Source organism: Pseudophryne corroboree, chromosome 7 (assembly GCF_028390025.1).
Source record: "Pseudophryne corroboree isolate aPseCor3 chromosome 7, aPseCor3.hap2, whole genome shotgun sequence".
Lineage (NCBI taxonomy): Eukaryota > Metazoa > Chordata > Amphibia > Anura > Myobatrachidae > Pseudophryne > Pseudophryne corroboree.
In genome coordinates, this window is record NC_086450.1 from 34432295 (window position 1) to 34455921 (window position 23627).

The following is a 23627-nucleotide window of genomic DNA, read 5'->3' on the forward strand; positions in this document are numbered from 1 at the left end:
AGGAGCTGTTACTGCAATACTGGTCGTTGGTAAATAAACCCGCCATCTGTAGATGCATTCAGTAACCTAACGTGATCGCTGGCCGTTGTTGGTCAGGTCTGAGGCTGGTCATTCATGCAGGGTTCACTCTTCTTGGTTCCAGGCGGCGGCTCTCGTTCACGTCTACTTGGATGGCTCCGTGTTGGTCAGTCACGGTGGAGTGGAGATGGGACAAGGTGTTCACACTAAGATTATGCAGGTATGTTACTAGTTCTGTGTGATACTTGTTACATGGCACTTATACATTATTGAATAGCAGAGCATACTTTACTGGAAAAGAGATCTCTCGAGCTCCAGGAAGAGCAAGGCAGGGAGCAGGGGGCAGAGCAGGTACTAGTTACCCAGGCCTGGGCTTGTCTAAGGGGCCCGCCATTGGCTGGGGCCAGATGTTGAGGAGGACAAATGCCCCTTACCGCAGCGTGCCCCTTAATTTTGCAGCGGCAAGCATTGTATTTGCATTGATTTGTCCAAACCCCCTCTGTTTCCCCGGCCTGCCATATGTCTTGACAGTCCTGGGGCAATGCACCCTCCTTGTTCCCGTCAACTTCAGAGGGGTGGAGGCTTGATGACGCATTTCACCGAGGATCGCGAGATCCTGGCCTTGTCCCCCACTTTGTGTTGTTGCCCATCGAGGCATTGGGCAAGGAAGGGGGGGGGGGTAGGGGATTAATGATGACACATATTACATTGTTGTGGCCTGGGCCAAAAGTAGGCAACTGTGTTGCAACATATATGGGGGTCAATCCAATTAGTGATGCGAGGTGCGAGTTGCTGTTTTCTCTGCAAATTTGCATTGCAAATTCATTTTGCAATCCATTTAGAAACTCGCATTGAACCAGGTAATTCAATTAGAAACTCACATTTTTCCATTCACACCTCAAGAGATGGTAGGGAAAATCCTTATTTTAAGGTTACAATGGGGATCATTCCGAGTTGATCGCTCGCTAGCTAGTTTTAGCTTAGCAGAATTGCGAACGGTTGTATCGCAGAGCGCCTGCAAACATTTTTTGTGTAGTTTCAGAGTAGCTCAAAACCTACTCAGCGCTTGCGATCACTTCAGACTATTCAGTTTCGGATTTGACGTCACAAACCCGCCCAGCGTTCGCCCAGCCACGCCTGCGTTTTACCTGGCACGCCTGCGTTTTTTCAAACACACCCTGAAAACGGTCAGCTGCCACCCAGAAACGCCCACTTCATGTCAATCACTCTGCGGCAAGCAGTGCGACTGAAATGCATCGCTAGACCCTGTGCAAAACTATATCGCGTGCGCATTGCAGCGCATACGCAGAACTGCCATTTTTTAGCCTGATCGCTGCGCTGCGAACAAATTCAGCTAGCGATCAACTTGGAATGACCCCCAATGTCGGGACACTGTGCAGAACCCCTTAGACACCTCCCTTAATGACTAATTAGGGAATTGGAAGTCTCCAATTAGTCTAATAATTACCTGTCATTTTTGGGTGGTTTAAAAAAAGTATCCTCATATTACGCCAAAATTAACTTTTTCATTGCTATATGCACTCCAAATTTAATTAGAGTATTTTTTTTAAAATAAAATAAAGTGCTTTTTATATTTTTTTACATATTTTTTTAAAGTCACTTCAAAGTACCCCCAAAGCATATTTTTTCCTACTTTGTTGCATTTTTCTTTTTTTATGTGTGAAAGTAAACAAAAAAGTTTGCTTTTTATATATATATTTTTTTCTTTTTTTAAATGCACAAGCCATTTGACACCTTTTAAAAGCGTTTAGTCTTTCCCTTTTCCCCACTAATGCAAGGGGGACAAATACAAGTGCTGTATTTTCATGCAGGGTAAATACTGGCTGCTTTTGCATGCAGCCCACTTCTGTATGATTCTGCAAATTTACTTTTTGGTGGTCCAGGAAGGTCACCCCACTTTTTCATGCACTTCTTTCACATTGCATATGCCTGACAATTTGCAAAACCTCTGCTTTGAGTACCGCGTATAGGCATTAATTGAATTGGAGAATTCTCTGGAGCGCGCAGTTGTGCGAATGTCTGCGAGTTTCATGAAACAACTTGCATCTCGTACCTAAAAGGATTGTCCCCTTGGTGTCTTTATCCCTATTTGAATGTAATTGAATAAACTTCCATTGTAATTTCCTACTTTCTTCAGATTGCAAGCCGAGAATTGGAGATCCCCATTTCAGATGTACATGTTTGTGAGACCAACACAAGTGCTGTCCCCAACACCATGCCTTCTGGGGGCTCCTTAGGGACCGATGTCAATGGAATGGCAGTAAAGGTGACCCCAAAGTGTTTCATTTACTCTGTGCCACGAATAAGGAATACGAAAAAAACACCTTTATTTCAAAGGTTTTACTTATACAATAAAGAGCTGATTCTGTGTTGGGAGTAATGCAAAAAAAGCCAGTAACTTTACACCTGGAACAAACCCAGTGCTGAAAGTAAGGTGGTACGGGGTGGTATGGAGTACCATTAAGAAATATGGTGGTGGTACGCATTACCACCAGCCCACCGGTGCGCATAATTTATAAGGGGCATTTTTTGAAGAAAAAAAAATGGTGTCAGTGGCATAACTGTGTGTGGCATAATATATAATAGGCATTATGGTGTGTGGTATAACATGTAATAGGCATTGCGTTGTGTAGCATAATGTGTAATTAGCATTACGGTGTGTGGCATAGTGTGTAATGGGTGCCATAATGTGTAATGGGTATTACGGTGTGTGGCGTAATGTGTAATGGGCATTACGGTGTGTGGCACAGTGTGTAATGAGTGTTACAGTGTCTGGCATAATGTGTAATGGGCATTATGGTGTGTGGCATAATGTGTGATAAGCATTGCGGTGTGTGGCATAATGTGTAATGGGCATTACGGTGTGTGGCGTAATGTGTAATGGGCATTACGGTGTGTGGCATAGTGTGTAATGGCTGTTACAGTGTCTGGCATAATGTGTAATGGGCATTACGGTGTGGCATAATGTGTGATAAGCATTGCGGTGTGTGGCATAATGTGTAATGGGCATTACGGTGTGTGGCATAATGTGTAATAAGCATTACAGTGTGTGGCATAATGTGTAATGGGCATTACGGTGTGTGGCATAGTGTGTAATGGCTGTTACAGTGTCTGGCATAATGTGTAATGGGCATTACGGTGTGGCATAATGTGTGATAAGCATTGCGGTGTGTGGCATAATGTGTAATGGGCATTACGGTGTGTGGCATAATGTGTAATAAGCATTACGGTGTGTGGCATAATGTGTAATGGGCATTACGGTGTGTGGCATTATGTGTAATGGGCATTACGATGTGTGGCATAATGTGTAATGGGCATTACGGTGTGTGGCATAATGGGGCCATGCCCCTATTGTCATGTAGCCACTCCCCTAGTTTTGTGTGACCACGCCCCCTCATGACATGTGACCACGCCAATTTTTACTAACCGTAGCACTAAGAAAAAATTTCTACTTGCCACACTGATACAAACCATGCTGCAGTGCAAGGGGGACAAATACAAGTGTTGTTTTTGCATGCAGGGTAAATACTGGCTGGTTTTGCATGCAGCCAACTCATGCTGGGCAGCTTTTTTCTTACACTGCAATTTGGATCTGAGTTTGGACACACCCAATCTAATTCTCTCTGCACATGTTACATCTGCCCCACATGGAAGGCTGTGGAGAGTGGAGGAGGGGGTGCCATAATCATGTGACCCTGCCTGATCCGGGAAGCGGGTACCTACTAAGTACGACAGTTTCAAAAGGTTGGCACACAATTGTCAACAAGTTTGTTGGGATTCTATATATTGTTTTCAACTTTTACTTTTTTTACCATCCACATGGGCTACAGTTGTGAATAGTACCTGTGCCGAGCGGAGCGAATCACCTTGCCCGAAGTGTGGCGAGTGGAGATGTTATGCTAACTGTCAAATGGACACATTTATGCAAAAACCAACAACAAAAACCCATGTCAGCCTTTTTTGTGCCGACCATCGATCTATTGACTATCTAGTTACTGTAAAACCAATGATCCACACTCTTCTGGCACAGTGCCAGAGTTGCTTTCACTGTGCGGTGCCATGTTCCCGATGATGTCACGGGAAGATGGAGCCAGCCAAAGTGCAAAGTTATTCCTTTTATATTTCTCCCAACTCAGAGCAACGCCCAAAGAAACAGTTATGCTTTAAATATGATTGTGTCTTGTTCACTCACTCTGCCCACCTTTTGATGTACAGATAGAGTGGACTTTATTGTATATTGTGCTACTCAATGAACTCATACAAACTTATAGTTCTCAAAAATTAATTTATTTAGAGGGCACAGATATTATTCATTCTGACACTTTTAATGGAGTTTGGGAGGAGTCACACTATGCTTTGCGGGATGTAGGAGGAGTCACACTACATACATAAACGGAGTGTGGAAGGAGTCACACTATATATTTTCCGGGATGTTGTAGGAGTCACACTAAACACCTAATGGAATGTAGGAGGAGTCACACTATATACTTTCCTGGGATGTGGGAGGAGTCACACTACACACCTAACGGAATGTAGGAAGAGTCACACTATATACTTTCCGGGTTGTGGGAGGAGTCACATGACACACCTGGGTATAGGAGTGGTCACACTATATACTTTCCGGGATGTGGGAGGAGTCACATGACACACCTAACGGAGTCTAGGAGGAGTCACACTATATACTTTCTGGGATGTGGGAGGAGTCACATGACACACCTAACGAAGTCTAGGAGGAGTCACACTATATACAGATCGGTCCACAGTTATCTTAGCTAGTTTGCTGCGCCTAGGCACAACATGGTTTATTAACATTGACCCTTCATATATTGTTCTCAGCTGCAATACAATACAGAAAACAATACAGCAGGGGATTAAGGCCCTCATTCCGAGTTGATCGCTCGCTGCCGATTTTCGCAGTGCAGCGATGAGGTGAAAAAACAACATTTATGCACATGCGCATGGTACGCAGTGCGCATGCGCTAAGTACTTTCACACAAAACTTTGTAGTTTTACACCAGCTCGAGCGACGCTTTTCAGTCGCTCGAGTGTTCGCAGTATGATTGACAGGAAGTGGGTGTTTCTGGGTGGCAACTCAGCGTTTTCAGGGAGTGTGCTAAAAACGCAGGAGTGGCTGGAGAAACGGGGGAGTGGCTGGCCGAACGCAGGGCGTGTTTGTGACGTCAAACCAGGAACTAAACAGACTGCAGTCATCGCAAGCTAGGAGTAAGTCTTGAGCCACTCTGAAACTGCATGAAATTTTTTCGTTGCAGAAGTGCTAACCTTTCGATCGCACTTCTGCTAAGCTAAGATACACTCCCTGAGGGCGGCGGCCTAGCGTTTGCAGTGCTGCTAAAAGCAGCTAGCGAGCGATCAACTCGGAATGAGGGCCTAAGTCCGACTGCCCAGTCTCAGTTAATCCTAATAAAGGTCAAGATAAACATGGACCCATCTGTAGTTTCCGGGATGTGAGAGACTTCATACTACACACCTAATAGAGTGTAGGAGAAGTCACACTATATAATTTACTTTCCAGGATGTAGGAGGAATCACACTATATATTTTCCAGGATGTAGGAGGAGTCACACTTCATACCTAATAGAGTGTAGGCGGAGTCAAACTATATGTGTTTCAGAATGCAGGAGGAGTCATCCTTTATACCTAAAGGACTCGGAGTATAGGAGGAGTCACACTATATACTTTCTGGGATGTAAAAGGAGTCACACTAAACACCTAACGGAGTGTAGGAGGGATCACGCTATATGCTTTCTGGGATGTAAGAGGAGTTACACTACACACCTAACGGAGTGTAGGAGAAGTCACACTGTATACTTACTGGGATGTTGGAGGAGTCACACTATACTTTTCGGGATGTAGTAGGACTCACACTTCACACCTAACGGAGTGCAGGAGGAATCACACTGTATACTTTCCAGGTTGTAGGGGGAGTCACACTATATACAGTATATTCCAGGTTGTAGGGGAAGTCACAATATATATATATATATATATATATATATATAGTGCGGCACTCGATTCATAACAAACGGACTCTGGAGACCAGTAAAGTTCAACAACGTTTCAGTGCTCGCAAGCACTATCGTCAGGTTTATAAGATTAAACTGAACATTACATACCTTAAATACACGTGCACCCGTGAAAAATGCCGCGCCGGGGGTTGAGGAAAGACCTCCTCCTTTCCGGCCACAGCTAATTACGTCATCCTAAAGTGACTCCCATCACCATAGTAACATACAAACATTAAAACAGCGAATCTGTAAATGCATAATCACATGATTAATGAATCGAACAGGAAACATATCAACATTAACCACTATCTCTGATATATATTAACATAAATATCCGGTCATCCAAAACAGCTGAAGCTCAAATATTCATTTAGCCCACGCGGGGCTACTACATCTAGCCGGTAAATCCATTGCACCTCTCGCTGAATTAATAACCGGTTTCTATCACCCCCTCTCAACTGGTTTTTTTACCCAGTCGATCATCCGATATTTAATACTTGCAATCGAATGTTTATATTCTGCAAAATGACGTGCAACAGGTTGATCTGATCTTGTACTGCTACTTAAAGCTGCTCTTATTGCAGACCTGTGCATCGCCATACGATCTTTAAATCTCCCCTGGGTCTTTCCTATATATGAAAGGCCACAGGGGCAAATTATCTGGTAAACCACATAACTCGAATTACAAGTAAGGTGGTGACGGATCAAGAATTTTTTGCCCGTATGGGGGTGATAAAATGAATCACCTGGTATCAAGTAACTGCAAGTTGTACAGCCACATTTAAAACATCCCAAAGCTTTTCTAGAGAGAAAATGAACAGGTTTACTTTCCTCATAATTTCCTATATCAGCATGTACTAATAAATCTCTGAGGTTTTGCCCACGAGTATAACATGGCATGGGATCTATATCTCCAAACTGTAATTGTCGGTCTGATTTAATAATGTGCCAATTATCTTTAATTACCATATTCACCTCCCTTGATTGTGTATTAAATTGATTGACAATAGGCATCTTATTATTCCGTTGTTTAGTGTTAATTTTTCTAAGCAAAGTATTCCGATCCATTTTTAGGACTTTATCCCGAGTATGTATTAACATTTCTCTAGAGTAGCCCCTTATTGCTAATTTCTCAATAAGGACTTCAATTTGTTCAGCTGCAATTTCACTATTTGAGTTAATCCTCCAGATACGTAACATCTGAGAGTATGGTAATGAGTTCTTTAATTTAACCGGATGACAGCTATTGTACTGCAACAGTGTATTTCTGTCAGTTGATTTTATATGCACAGATGTTTCAAATTGATTACCAATTAATCTGATATCAACATCTAGAAAATCAATTCTTTCCTGACTCATACGATAAGTAAATTTAACCGGACATTCACTAGAGTCGTTATCTTCCATTAACTTCACAAAGCCATCCACAGACCCTGACCAAACAATAAATAAATCGTCTATAAAACGAGTATATAGAATGATGTTAGACGATATTGCCAAATCTGAAAAGAATAACTTCTGCTCGACCCCAAACATAAATATGTTGGCTATTGCCGGGGCTACTGCTGAACCCATTGAGCAACCGCTCATTTGAATATAATATTTTTTGTCGAACAAGAAATAATTCTTTTTTAGAGTAAACTCTAAGAGAGCTAAACAAAACTCAATAAATGCCATGTCAAAGGTATTGCATTCAATCAAAAAACATTTCACTGCATTTAGACAAGAATCATGTGGAATTATTGTGTACAAACTGACCACATCAGCGCAGACCATCCAGAAACTTTCCGGGATCTCACGCAGTGTAGTCAGTTTATTCAAAAACATTGTTGTATCCAACAAAAAGTTCTTATGCTGTTGAACTAAAGGTTGAAAAATTGCGTCCAGATATGTAGAAATTGGCTGTGTCAACGAGCCTCGAGACGACACAATTGGCCGTCCTGGCGGGGGGGGGGTCACCCCCTTGTGCACCTTAGGGAGAGTATAAAGAAGTGGTGCCACTGGATGCTTAGGTAACAATGCATCTGCTAGCTTTTGGTCAATGATTTCATTCTGAACTGCATTTCTTAAAATATCCCCTAGTTCTCTATGGAATGTGTCCACTGGATCACCCGGTAACAGTTGGTATGTTTTATCATCCATTAATTGGCGTAAAATTTCATGTCGGTAATCTTGGACATCCTGTAGGACAATCGCCCCTCCTTTGTCCGCCGGTCTTATGATTACATTAGTATTCCTAGAAAGGACTCCACTGCACCTCTCTCCTCTGGTGTTAAATTTGGATGAATCTCCCTATGGCGTTTTGTAACATTCTGAACTTCCCCGTCTACTATGCGCATGAAAGTTTTAAGACTGGCATTATTAGTATTAGGGTCAAATGTCGATTTAGGTGTTATCTTTCTAAGTTGTTCAGGAATAAGCCTCTTTTGTTCCACTGGTTCCAATGCCTTTGATCTGTTAAAAAAATCTTTAATTTTAAGTTTCCTAAACAACTGATATTTTTCTTGCTGCCACTTAAAATCATCAAAATATGTAGTCGGAATATAGGATAATCCTTTACTTAACAGAGAACTTTCTGCCTTAGATAGATCATACGAAGATAGATTTATAATTATTTCTTCCGTGTTGTTGGTGGTTTCTTGGCGGGGTTTGAGCCTTTTGCTTTGGCCCCCCCCTCCTGGTTCTCTTGCATCTTTTGCCGATAGCTTTGCTCGAGTTTGCGCTCCTAAAGGGATTGATCCAGATGTAGAAATTTCTGAATCACTGTTGGTACTATTAAACTCTTGTGAAGATGATCCTCCATAGGTATCTTTTCTCTGGGCCCGACGAAAAAATGGTCGTCTATTACTGTTGTTCCTACCACCAGATATCCATTGGTAAACAGTATGTGATTCATAGTCCTGTTGTACTTTAGAGAATTTCTCTCTTTTAAATTTCAATAAATCACGTCTATACGTGGCCACTTGACTTTCCAATTTTTTCATCCAAGCACCTTCTGGGTCAGTACTCAACACTGCTGCATATTGAGTTTCAAATCGTTTGATTTTTTCCATCAATACTGATTGTTCCTTTTTAGCAAACTCAATGATCAAAAGCATTGAGCATCTGTAATGATCACTCATTGAGTGATCATTACAGAGCAAAGATCATACCAAGAGGGTTGCGCATGAAAAATGGCCCAACGGTGGGGAGACAAGATCCGCAATTCTGCAAAAAATGGATTGGAATATTGAACCGTTGTTCATTTGATCTAATGCTTTTGATCATTGAGTTTGCTAAAAAGGAACAATCAGTATTGATGGAAAAAATCAAACGATTTGAAACTCAACATGCAGCAGTGTTGAGTACTGACCCAGAAGGTGATTGGATGAAAAAATTGGAAAGTCAAGTGGCCACGTATAGACGTGATTTATTGAAATTTAAAACAGAGAAATTTTCTAAAGTACAACAGGACTATGAATCACATACTGTTTACCAATGGATATCTGGTGGTAGGAACAACAGTAATAGACGACCATTTTTTCGTCGGGCCCAGAGAAAAGATACCTATGGAGGATCATCTTCACAAGAGTTTAATAGTACCAACAGTGATTCAGAAATTTCTACGTCTGGATCAATCCTTTTAGGAGCGCAAACTCGAGCAAAGCTATCTGCAAAAGATGCAAGAGAACCAGGAGGGGGGGCCAAAGCAAAAGGCTCAAACCCCGCCAAGAAACCACCAACAACACGGAAGAAATAATTATAAATCTATCTTCGTATGATCTATCTAAGGCAGAAAGTTCTCTGTTAAGTAAAGGATTATCCTATATTCCGACTACATATTTTGATGATTTTAAGTGGCAGCAAGAAAAATATCAGTTGTTTAGGAAACTTAAAATTAAAGATTTTTTTAACAGATCAAAGGCATTGGAACCAGTGGAACAAAAGAGGCTTATTCCTGAACAACTTAGAAAGATAACACCTAAATCGACATTTGACCCTAATACTAATAATGCCAGTCTTAAAACTTTCATGCGCATAGTAGACGGGGAAGTTCAGAATGTTACAAAACGCCATAGGGAGATTCACCCAAATTTGACACCAGAGGAGAGAGGTGCAGTGGAGTCCCTTTCTAGGAATACTAATGTAATCATAAGACCGGCGGACAAAGGAGGGGCGATTGTCCTACAGGATGTCCAAGATTACCGACATGAAATTTTACGCCAATTAATGGATGATAAAACATACCAACTGTTACCGGGTGATCCAGTGGACACATTCCATAGAGAACTAGGGGATATTTTAAGAAATGCAGTTCAGAATGAAATCATTGACCAAAAGCTAGCAGATGCATTGTTACCTAAGCATCCAGTGGCACCACTTCTTTATACTCTCCCTAAGGTGCACAAGGGGGTGACCCCCCCGCCAGGACGGCCAATTGTGTCGTCTCGAGGCTTGTTGACACAGCCAATTTCTACATATCTGGACGCAATTTTTCAACCTTTAGTTCAACAGCATAAGAACTTTTTGTTGGATACAACAATGTTTTTGAATAAACTGACTACACTGCGTGAGATCCCGGAAAGTTCCTGGATGGTCTGCGCTGATGTGGTCAGTTTGTACACAATAATTCCACATGATTCTTGTCTAAATGCAGTGAAATGTTTTTTTGATTGAAAGCAATACCTTTGACATGGCATTTATTGAGTTTTGTTTAGCTCCCTTAGAGTTTACTCTAAAAAAGAATTATTTCTTGTTCGACAAAAAATATTATATTCAAATGAGCGGTTGCTCAATGGGTTCAGCAGTAGCCCCGGCAATAGCCAACATATTTATGTTTGGGGTCGAGCAGAAGTTATTCTTTTCAGATTTGGCAATATCGTCTAACATTATTCTATATACTCATTTTATAGACGATTTATTTATTGTTTGGTCAGGGTCTGTGGATGGCTTTGTGAAGTTAATGGAAGATAACGACTCTAGTGAATGTCCGGTTAAATTTACTTATCGTATGAGTCAGGAAAGAATTGATTTTCTAGATGTTGATATCAGATTAATTGGTAATCAATTTGAAACATCTGTGCATATAAAATCAACTGACAGAAATACACTGTTGCAGTACAATAGCTGTCATCCGGTTAAATTAAAGAACTCATTACCATACTCTCAGATGTTACGTATCTGGAGGATTAACTCAAATAGTGAAATTGCAGCTGAACAAATTGAAGTCCTTATTGAGAAATTAGCAATAAGGGGCTACTCTAGAGAAATGTTAATACATACTCGGGATAAAGTCCTAAAAATGGATCGGAATACTTTGCTTAGAAAAATTAACACTAAACAACGGAATAATAAGATGCCTATTGTCAATCAATTTAATACACAATCAAGGGAGGTGAATATGGTAATTAAAGATAATTGGCACATTATTAAATCAGACCGACAATTACCGTTTGGAGATATAGATCCCATGCCATGTTATACTCGTGGGCAAAACCTCAGAGATTTATTAGTACATGCTGATATAGGAAATAATGAGGAAAGTAAACCTCTTCATTTTCTCTCTAGAAAAGCTTTGGGATGTTTTAAATGTGGCTGTACAACTTGCAGTTACTTGATACCAGGTGATTCATTTTATCACCCCCATACGGGCAAAAAATTCTTGATCCGTCACCACCTTACTTGTAATTCGAGTTATGTGGTTTACCAGATAATTTGCCCCTGTGGCCTTTCATATATAGGAAAGACCATGGGGAGATTTAAAGATCGTATAGGGCGATGCACAGGTCTGCAATAAGAGCAGCTTTAAGTAGCAGTACAAGATCAGATCAACCTGTTGCACGTCATTTTGCAGAATATAAACATTCGATTGCAAGTATTAAATATCGGATGATCGACTGGGTAAAAAAACCAGTGAGAGGGGGTGATAGAAACCGGTTATTAATTCAGCGAGAGGTGCAATGGATTCACCGGCTAGATGTAGTAGCCCCGCGTGGGCTAAATGAATATTTGAGCTTCAGCTGTTTTGGATGACCGGATATTTATGTTAATATATATCAGAGATAGTGGTTAATGTTGATATGTTTCCTGTTTGATTCATTAATCATGTGATTATGCATTTACAGATTCGCTGTTTTAATGTTTGTATGTTACTATGGTGATGGGAGTCACTTTAGGATGACGTAATTAGCTGTGGCCGGAAAGGAGGAGGTCTTTCCTCAACCCCCGGCGCGGCATTTTTCACGGGTGCACGTGTATTTAAGGTATGTAATGTTCAGTTTAATCTCATAAACCTGACGATAGTGCTTGCGAGCACTGAAACGTTGTTGAACTTTACTGGTCTCCAGAGTCCGTTTGTTATGAATCGAGTGCCGCACTGGGGTAACTATATTTGTGTACAGCAGTACATGTGAAGGCACCGATGCAATAGTGTATTTTCATCGAGGAGTGCCGGACCCATGCTATCTTATATATATATATATATATATATACACATATATATATATATATATATACACACACACACACATACATATATATATATATATATATATATATTCCGGCATGTAGAAGGAGTCACGCCACACACCTAACAGAGTATAGGAGGAGTAACATTATATATCTGACTGGGTATTTCTCTTTCCTGCCACTATTACCTAGTTTGTGATAGCTGCTACGGAGTATTTCAAGAAAAAGAAATGAACAGTGATAATTAGCTTATTGCTATACATTTCTCTTGTGACGGACAATGTGCATTTCCCCCTGTATAGTATTTCTCTTCTCTGTATTCACAGATTGCCTGTCAAACTCTCATCAAGCGCCTGGAACCTATTAAAGAGGCGAATCCTAAAGGCTCATGGAAAGACTGGGTGAGCATGCCCTGTTACCTCACCATACATGCAGTCTGCAGGTAGTGTGACGCCTTGTCAGCAGGAGATGATCTGTAGGGTGAGAGAATGGTATATAGTAGATTTATATAGCCGTTATACCATTTCATACCAACTAACTCTACCAAGATTTTGGGAGCACAGAGGGATAAAAGCATGTTATATGTGCCCTGTAGACTGTATCAGTCATTACATGGCATTAACATCTACATGGTTAAAATGTCGACACCCAATATGTTGACATCTGCAAAATGTCTACATAGGAAATGTTGATACAGTTAAAATGTCGACATATGAACATTTTGGGGTTAGGGTTAGGCAAAAATTGAGCGTCACAATTATGTTCTGGTCGACATTTTGAACATGTTGACATTATGTGACGACATTATGGTGTCTACATAATGATTTTCAACATTTTTCCTCAACAAAAAATACCAGACCCAGCCAGAGGCCCAAGAAATAGAGAGAATATGTGATCCTGAGCCTCTGTATCTGATCCCGAGGGGAGCGGGTATAATACCGCTAGTCGGAATCCCGACAGGTGGTGAAATGCCGCCGCCGGAATATCAGCGCCACAGGCTATTCTCCCTCTGTGTGTGTCCACGACACCCATAGAGGAAGAATATAACCTGTGGCCAGCGCAGCGTTCCACCGCGCCCGCTAGGGGCTTTCTAGAGCTCATCCTGCTGCCGGCATACTGGTGGCCGGGATGCCGCTGTCAGTATACTGACGGCTGGCATCCCGGACACCAGTATTTCATACTGAACCCATCCTAAGCACCTATATCTGATCCCGAGCCCCTATATCTGATCCTGAGCCCCTATAGCTGATCCTGAGCCCCTATATCTGATCCTGAGCCCCTATATCTGATCCTGAGCCCCTATATCTGATCCTGAGCCCCTATATCTGATCCTGTGCCGCTGTATCTGTTCCTGAGCCCCTATATCTGATCCCGAGCCCCTATATCTGACCCTGAGCCCCTATATCTGACCCCGAGCCCCTATATCTGATCCTGAGCCCCTATAGCTGATCCCGAGCCCCTATATCTGATCCCGAGCCCCTATATCTGATCCTGTGCCGCTGTATCTGATCCTGAGCCCCTATATCTGATCCCGAGCCCCTATATCTGATCCCGAGCCCCTATAGCTGATCCCGAGCCCTTATATCTGATCATGAGCCCCTATATCTGATCCCGAGCCACTATATCTGATCCCGAACCCCTATATCAGATCCTGAGCCCCTATATCTGATCCTGTGCCCCTGTATCTGATCCTGAGCCCCTATATCTGATCTTGAGCCCCTGTATCAGATTCTGAGCTCTTATATCTGATCCTGTGCCCCAGTATCTGATTCTAAACCCCTATATCTGATTCTGAACTCCTATAGCTGATGCTGAGCCCTTACATCTGATCCTGATTCCCTATATCTGATACTGGGCCCCTATATACGATCCTGTGTCCCTATATCTGATCCTGAACCCCTATAACTGATTGTGAGCCCCTATATCTGATCCTGATTCCTTATATCTGATACTGGACCCCTATATATTATTCTGAGCCCCTGTATCTGATCTCAAACCCCTATATCTGATCCTGAGACCCTATATCTGGTCCTGAGCTCCTTTATCTGATCCTGAGCTCCTATATCTGATCCTGAGCTCCTATATCTGATCTTGAACCCCTGTATCAGATTCTGAGCCCCTATATCAGATCCGGAGACCCTATATCAGATCCGGAGACCCTATATCTGATCCCGAGCCCCTATATCTGATCTTGAACCCCTGTATCTGATCTTGAACCCCTGTATCAGATTCTGAGCCCCTATATCAGATTCTGAGCCCCTATATCTGATCCTGAGACCTATATCTGATCTTGAGCCCCTGTATCAGATTCTGAGCTCTTATATCTGATCCTGAGCCCCAATATCTGTTTCTAAGCCCCTATATCTGATCCTGAGCTCCTATAACTGATTCTGAGCCCCTATATCTGATCCTGATTCCCTATATCTGATCCCGTGCCCCTATATATGATCCTGAGCCCCTACAGTATATCTGATTCTGAGCCCATATATCGGATTCTGAGCCCCTACCCTGTCTGCACCCACTCCATTGGTCAGTTTATTATATACATTATCCATAGATTAAGGATGTATTACATACTCTTCAATCAAAGCAATATTACATGTATTCCATTGCAGAGACCCTGTTACAGATAGGCACTATTGCTAGATGCCATTGTAGCCCCTTTACCAAGGTCGCTCTATAGGCATGTCATTGATCTTATCTTATAGCTCCCAATATGCCAGGACCTCCAGACAGTGCAGAAGTAATGATTGGGCTGTGAGGGTGGGGAACAAGACAACACTGTATACTGCTCCTTCCGGTATCTCTTCTTCAATCTGACAGCAGTTAGTTACTGTTCAAGGGCCCTGATCTGTCATATATTAGCATCTGTGCTGCTGGGGACCCTGCTCCTCCCACTATATAACTCTCAGCCTGTAGCCTCCATTCCCCTCCTCACATCATGTCACTGCCCCTGTCACATGCAGCCCTGTCCTCACTAACACATCACTCATCTCCTGATATACTCTGTGCTGCTGGGGACCCTGCTCCTCCCACTATATAACTCTCAGCCTGTAGCTTCCTGTAGCCTCCATTCCCCTCCTCACATCATGTCACTGCCCCTGTCACATGCAGCCCTGTCCTCACTAACACATCACTCATCTCCTGATATACTCTGTGCTGCTGGGGACCCTGCTTCTCCCACTATATAACTCTCAGTCTGTGGCTTCCTGCTGCCTCCATTCCCCTCCTCACATCATGTCACTGCCCCTGTCACATGCAGCCCTGTCCTCACTGACACATCAGTCATCTCCTGATATACTCTGTGCTGCAGGGGACACTGCTCCTCCCACTATATAACTCTCAGCCTGTAGCTTCCTGCTGCCTCCATTCCCCTCCTCACATCATGTCACTGCCCCTGTCACATGCAGCCCTGTCCTCACTAACACATCACTCATCTCCTGATATACTCTGTGCTGCTGGGGGACCCTGCTCGTTCCACTATATAACTCTCAGCCTGTGGTTTCCTGCTGCCTCCATTCCCCTCCTCACATCATGTCACTGCCCCTGTCACATGCAGCCCTGTCCTCACTAACACATCACTCATCTCCTGATATACTCTGTGCTGCTGGGGACCCTGCTCCTCCCACTATATAACTCTCAGCCTGTAGCTTCCTGTAGCCTCCATTCCCCTCCTCACATCATGTCACTGCCCCTGTCACATGCAGCCCTGTCCTCACTAACACATCACTCATCTCCTGATATACTCTGTGCTGCTGGGGACCCTGCTTCTCCCACTATATAACTCTCAGTCTGTGGCTTCCTGCTGCCTCCATTCCTCTCCTCACATCATGTCACTGCCCCTGTCACATGCAGCCCTATCCTCACTGACACATCAGTCATCTCCTGATATACTCTGTGATGCTGGGGACACTGCTCCTCCCACTATATAACTCTCAGCCTGTAGCTTCCTGCTGCCTCCATTCCCCTCCTCACATCATGTCACTGCCCCTGTCACATGCAGCCCTGTCCTCACTAACACATCACTCATCTCCTGATATACTCTGTGCTGCTGGGGGACCCTGCTCGTTCCACTATATAACTCTCAGCCTGTGGTTTCCTGCTGCCTCCATTCCCCTCCTCACATCATGTCACTGCCCCTGTCACATGCAGCCCTGTCCTCACTAACACATCACTCATCTCCTGATATACTCTGTGCTGCTGGGGGACCCTGCTCGTTCCACTATATAACTCTCAGCCTGTGGTTTCCTGCTGCCTCCATTCCCCTCCTCACATCATGTCACTGCCCCTGTCACATGCAGTCCTGTCCTCACTGACACATCACTCATCTCCTTATATACTCTGTGCTGCTGGGGTCCCTGTTCCTTCCACTATATAACTCTCAGCCTGTAGCTTCCTGCTGCCTCCATTCCACCCGCCCATTTAAAAATTAAAGTCGGAGCAAAAGACTGATAACAAGAAGTTGCTGCGGCCCTAGTGGAACACTACTGATAATTACTCTTAGAAATCAAGACGGATTTTTATTTTTTTAGATTGAATGTTTTTATTGGAGCATAAGCACAGCTGACAAATTTGCATACAGTAGGTATATGAGGCAAGCACAATGACGTCACACACATTGATAAACAGATCACACAGTAGCACGCAGCAATAGACGCCCTGATATATTGATAGGGCATTAGATCATGAATTAAAAACAGGAAAAAAACAAGACAGAGGTTAGAGGGCACTCGGGTATAGGGGATCATATAGGCAAGGCTGCCATCAGGAATTGTGGGGCCTGAGACTGACAAAATAGACAGGGCCCCTCCTCCTGAATAAAATAAAATAAAATAAAAGATTCTGCTGCACCTCTCCACACCCCATGTGATGTCATACATTGTGATGTTACATATAGGTGGAGCATTGCGGACCGACAGGAATGGTTCACAGAGCTGATGCACAGGGAAGTCTTGTTTTAAAAAGTCATCTCTGTACCAGCCAACTGTTGTTTTACAGCCTGGTGCAGCTCTCCGGGTATTGGCGGTAGGAGCCAGGGGTGGGCCCTTCTTTCTGTAAGGGGCCGGGACACCAGTCCCCTGTAAGGGCCCGGGACACCAGTCCCCACAGTTCTCCCCTGGTGGCTGCCCTGCATATAGGCCAAGGCTTGTGTACAATACAGACAAGTAAAGTGGATCTTACAACACAAAGCTTATGTAATAAAAAGACGTCATGCAGCAGACGTCACATGCCAATACGAAATATTTATACATACTATATGGATCACAGCAGTTGGCAGTGACTGGTGACTGCAGTATATGGTTTTATGGCTGAATTAGTTGTTTTGTGACTGCTGCTAAGTTATATTATAATAAGTTATATTTATTCTGTCTGCTAGGTACGGGATGCGTTTCTGCAGTCCATTAGCCTTTCCGCCACTGGGTATTTCAGGTAATTATATGTATATTTATATAAGTTGTATTCATTCTGGGCTTACTCCATAGATAGACATATTTACCAAGGGAAAAGTTTATAACATAAAGGGTCTGAATCAGGCCCCGGCGCTGTTACTGCCCATGTTGCACAGTAGTGATGTTCGGTACCTTGTTCATGGACACGAACTGAGTATGTGCACTTTGGGTCGTGCGTCAGAGCAAGCGAAACGGCTGCAGACGTCAAGTGATTGGCAGTCTGCAGCCGTTTGGGGGCGGAGATAGCTTCCGTTTCCCAAAACGGAGGCATCACCTTTGTTTTGGGGGAGTGGTGTCTTCTGAAGGAGATTTAGGATGCAGCACTGGATTGCGCGTGCATGCAGGAGGCGTCTACCAGATCTGTGCCTCGCTGCTGCTTCTTAGTAAGTAGCCGCAATTCTCACTCCAACCACGTCTCAATCAGGTCCTCAATTCTGACGTTCACGTGGCTGAGCGATTATTTAAACTATGCATGTGAGAACATTTCTGAAAACCCCTATGGAGTATGCATAACACAGGGTACGTACAAAGGTGCTGCTGCGTTGGGGATAGACGGTAACAGAAATGGGGTGGAACAGTGATGGTCATTCCTAGGCGGTGACTGGAATGTGACTAGAGGTGTACACAGAGAAAGTCTCATTGGCATATTATGGGAGTATCGGGGTGGGGGTGTCAGTGGCACAACGGATGCGTTCCCAGAAGCAGAGCCACAGCCATAGGAAGGCCGTCTTAGACGCAGTATACCACGCCAGGCGGAGGGCTAATACCAGCATTTACATATTATCACAACTGCGGTTTGCACAGTAATAGCACTTTCAGAGCTAATGTGTCAGTAAGGAGGGGATTCCCAGCTTCAGGGTGCTGCGTTTACTCAGGATGGACGTCTCTCCCGTGTGTCACCACCCTATAGGCTAAAGAGACTATATGCATTGTCTATTTACTATTCATCTGTTAACATTTGTTATATAGCGCCAGCATATTGCGTTGTGCTTTACAATTGGGAACTGGGTAATAAAATAATACTGGGTGCTGCTAATAGGCAAGCTTAAAATCCATGGGGAAATAGGAATTTGATGCATGAGGATCAATGCTGCATATATGCAGTCATACAGCAGTGTTGGCAGCAATTTTGACCTGGAATCACAGGGTCATTTGAATATGGAAAGTACACATGTAAATTTTGTTTGATCTGTGTAGAGGGGGGGTAATTGGGTAGAGTAGCTTGGGGATAAGCTGCGCGGGGTGGTGAGTTTACAGGGAACGTTTGGAGTCTACAGGAAAGTCTTGTTGTGTGGGAAAGGGCGTTCCTCAGATTGGGTGCAGCCTGGAAACCGTCCTGTAGCCGGGAATGGGAGCAGGTAATGAATGTGGGTGGGAGATGCAGATCTTATGTGGCGCATTAGGGGGCACCTGTTATAAAATCTATGCATCAAAAGAACATGAGAGCGGAAGCAGTCAGTAGAACCCTGGTGGGTGCCATTCCCCTACAGTACAGGGCACCGATGATCATGGCTGGACGGGCATTAATGTGTTATGTGTTGGCAGAGTGTATGGGATTGTCTGGTGCAGTGACGTCAGTCCACACACTTAATGAACCGCAGGTTTATTCAGTGTGCAGGTGACTCAGATGTAATACTGATATAGGCAATTAGGGGCCCGTATATCATACAAGGTAACAGCAGTGGTAGCGGTACTATGAGGAGCTGTCTCCGGGGGTGGTCTTCAGTATGCCGGCGGTCGGGCTCCCGGCGACCAGCATACCGGCGCCGGGAGCCCGACAGCCGGCATACCGACACTTATTCTCCCTCGTGGGGGTCCACGACCCCCCTGGAGGAAGAATAAAATAGTGTGGCGCGCGTAGCGTGGCGAGCGCAGCGAGCCCGCAAGGGGCTCATTTGCGCTCGCCACACTGTCGGTAAGCCGGCGGTCGGGCTCCCGGTGCCGGTAAGCTGGTCGCCGGGAGCCCGACCGCCGGCATATCGTAGTGAACCCGTCTCCGGTGGTGAGGGACGGAGGACACACAGCCGTGCAGTCTGACTCCCGCTGTAGAGAAGATGCGGCACCCGGCTCAGCGTCAGCTCCGGAGCCGCGATACATGCAATGGAACGCTGCGAGTCTCTGTAGCTGATATCCACTCCCGCACACACCAGGACTCAGTCTCTCTCTTACTCTAAGATGGAGGAGCAGGGATTACATCACATAGCTCCACCTCCGAGTGAACCTTGGCACTAGGGGATGCACCCATAGACTGCTATGTAGAAGGAGACAGGCACAGAGCGCACCATATCCTAACATTATGCCCCAATAAGCCACATGGCAGCAGAGTACTCACTAGTAGATCACGGGGGATGGGCGTTTAACCATTGCGGGTTTCCTTTGACATTCTCATTGATCCTTACAGGGGATTTGGCCGAGAAATGAACTGGGAAAAAGGAGAGGGTGACCCAGCTCACTACTTTGTGTTTGGAGTTGCGTGTTCTGAGGTTGAAATAGACTGTCTGACCGGAGACCACAAGGTACAGATAACGTGACACATGTATGTTTCAGGTCTATCTTTCATGGGCTAGAAACATTTTACCATCCACTCCCGCAAACATCCTCTACCCGGCACCCATCGCTGGCTGGCAACGGGCAGTTACAGCATTGTGCTGACCACTTGGGGTTATCCATAAGAAATATCAGCGATTAACCCTACAAAGAATTGGTTTAGCCCTACGAGTCTCCTATATCACACACCATGGAGTTTAGTGGTTTGTTTTACATCTATAGAAGCGAAACACCAGACCCCATTAGGAAGCATCTGAGGGTGGCGGGCTGCCCTTACATGTGCACCCCCGCCTTACTGTACTCATCCAGCGTATAACAGTGCCAGGTACACAGCAGGAGATCTCTGTACGCATGGCACACGGGAATGGACGTAAAGGTAAGGCGGCATATTGGGAGACGGCAGCGCCCCAGTATAAACTGTAAATATACGTACAGTAGTTCTGGTAAAACATTTTAGAATCATATAAGAAGTATAGGAAAAGGGATGGGTCAGGGAAAATGTGATTTGATTGGGTTATTGGAGTGGGTACAGAGGGGTAAATGTATGAAGCAGTGAAAAGAGTGGAGAAGTGAGCCTGTGGAGAAGTTGCCCATGGCAACCAATCAGCTGCTCTGTATAATGTTATAGTATGCAAATTATAAATGTTACTTCAGTGCTGATTGGTTGCCATGGACAACTGGCGTCCTGTATCTGGACAGTTAGTGGGGGCCTGACTCTGTCTGCTCCTGCTCCCCCTGCTGGTGCCCTGAAGATCTCCCCTCCTCCCCCCAATGCTTCTGCCAGCCACCCCACCCCTCTACTAGGTCATCCACTGCTTCTCCCTCGAAGTGCCCCCATCAGCTCCCCATTACAGTTTACAATTTTACTCCCTCCGTATTCTATTTTCTCTGTTAAACTTCTGTTGTGGAGCGGGATGGGGGGAAGGGGCGGCTGTCTATTTGGTCAGTCCCGTGCCCCACAATTCCTGATGGCAGCCCTGCATGTGAGTACAGCCAGAGGTCACTGCCAGACCTTCCTCCGGTACCTGCAGTAAGCCCGCCTCCCAGGACTCCAATCTGCCATGTAATCTAGCCCCCATTAGCCCAGACAAGGAGCATTTTGGAAAAGGAAATTGCGGCTAGTGCCTTATGTAGCCTGTGCCCCCTACGTCCATTATCTATGAATCCATGTGATACTGTCTGTCCGTGTCCTCTGTGTCCATCCGTGTAACAATGTAGCATTGATCCTCTTAATAAGCGTCTGCATTCTATCTCCTATTACTAGAACCTCCGGACAGACATCGTCATGGACATCGGCTGCAGTATCAATCCGGCCGTGGACATAGGACAGGTACGGAGAACACGTTTTGCGCTGACATGCAGTAGTATGTAGTTTGGATGTATTTGTGCTATTTACAACATCTCGCCCCAGTTAGAGAATAGCAGAATATGGCACAACCCATTGTATGTACAGCTGGAGCGCAGTTTGGTGCCATGAATGATGCACAGTGGCTAGTTTACCTGTGCATAGGTGTGGAAATGATATATATATATATATGAAACAAAGTTTGGTGCCCATATAGGGAAGTATTGCTGAAGACAATTGTGCTGGACCCACTAACAAGTGAATACGTCCCCATACACTGATTATACACTGAAAGCTTATCTGGCTCAGGTACTGTAGTGTTGTAGGACAACAGATTCCACCCATGTTACTTCAGGAGACAGGACAGACTTTCCGTGGTGGAGACATAGCAAGGTCTCAGGGAGGGCACATCTAGGCATGGCTTGGGCGAGTGAGGGGACTGGTGAAGTGTTTGGATTGTGAGTTGGAAATTGTTGGATGTCTGATGTAAAGTTTTGATGTAAAATATCATTGAATAATGGGAAGTTGTATCAGTAATATTTAAGCCCATTTCCATTTATGTGGCATGTTATGTTATTTATATTCCTAGTGAAGCAGGCAGGATGAGGAGACTATACAGGGAATCGCAGCGTCGAATGGAGGGGGCGGGGCTAAAATATGTGCTTTCACATCATTTAGCCCCGCCCCGCCCTGTGGACCTGCAAATTGCTGTGTTTTGGGGGACGGGGCCTGGTGACGTTACAGCCCATCCCTGACCCCCAAAGTGCCAAGCAGCGTCTCCTCTTCAGACTCTTCCCCCACCCCGTGCCTGCAGAGATCAGCAGCTACTGGGGAAATGCAAAAACAACAATTGCAGGGTTGTGATGGTTGAACATTGATGATCTGATATATCAGCCATCGATGTTTGAACCAACGTTTATAAAAAAAAAAAATGTTTTAATAAAATCAGATTGGATGTTTTAAATAAACGTTCTTAACCTAATTCAGTCATAAAAAAATGACAATTTCTGATCAGTTTTTGGAAAAAATAGCACATTAATTGGTTAAGAACCTAAACAATACTGGTCTGTCTTACTGCATTCATACTGTATAAAAGAAGGCGATCCTCTGCAAAATAGATAAATGGAGAATTACAGTGAGTAGCAGTAAATAGTAATAAACCCAATGTTAAACCAGCTAGAGGAGCAATCTTATCTTCATTCAAAACGTGTACATTGAGATTATCTATTTTATAGACTAAAACACCTGGTATTAAATATACTAAACGCGCTTTGTCATTGGCGTCCATCATTGGCGACTTTGACAGATACTCTTGCTTTAAAACCTAAACAGGACTCGATGGTAAACCAGCTTTATCTAGCATTAATTCCTATTGCCGCTTTAAAACAATCAGTCAAAGCCACTGATGATTGATAAACCGCAGATTAGTAAATATGCCCTCGTCTCTATAACCGCCCACGTCACAGCCTCCTAATTTATTGTGTTCTGTTACTGTAAAGGTAAGATATTTGGGTTAGAATTGCGGAGTTGTAGAACTGGAGAAAGTGTCCTATATACTGTATATATAATATATATTAGAATATCCCATAGTGAGTATAGTAGCTATTTGTGTGTCACTTGGATGGCGTGGCTGTCCTAAGGTTAAGCTGACAAGGACTTATTTAGAGTTTCAAAGGAATTTAAGCTTCCCAGCCAGAATGTAAGGCAAATCAGATAATAATAGTAGTGATATATAATATATAAATGTATCTTGTTCTGACGCGCTCTTTATTT

The 23627-nt window shown here is 44.0% G+C and overlaps 1 protein-coding gene across 1 annotated transcript in view; it reads left to right on the forward strand.

Annotated features, from left to right (window-relative positions):
- LOC134944339 (aldehyde oxidase-like) overlaps window positions 1–23627 on the forward strand; it is a 145370-nt gene that overhangs the window by 113969 nt on the left and 7774 nt on the right. The window contains exons 27-32 of the mRNA XM_063932921.1: window positions 143–238; window positions 2177–2305; window positions 12839–12913; window positions 17890–17942; window positions 20364–20478; window positions 21774–21839. Of these exons, the coding sequence (XP_063788991.1) occupies window positions 143–238; window positions 2177–2305; window positions 12839–12913; window positions 17890–17942; window positions 20364–20478; window positions 21774–21839 (534 nt within the window). The remainder of the gene's footprint in view (window positions 1–142; window positions 239–2176; window positions 2306–12838; window positions 12914–17889; window positions 17943–20363; window positions 20479–21773; window positions 21840–23627) is intronic.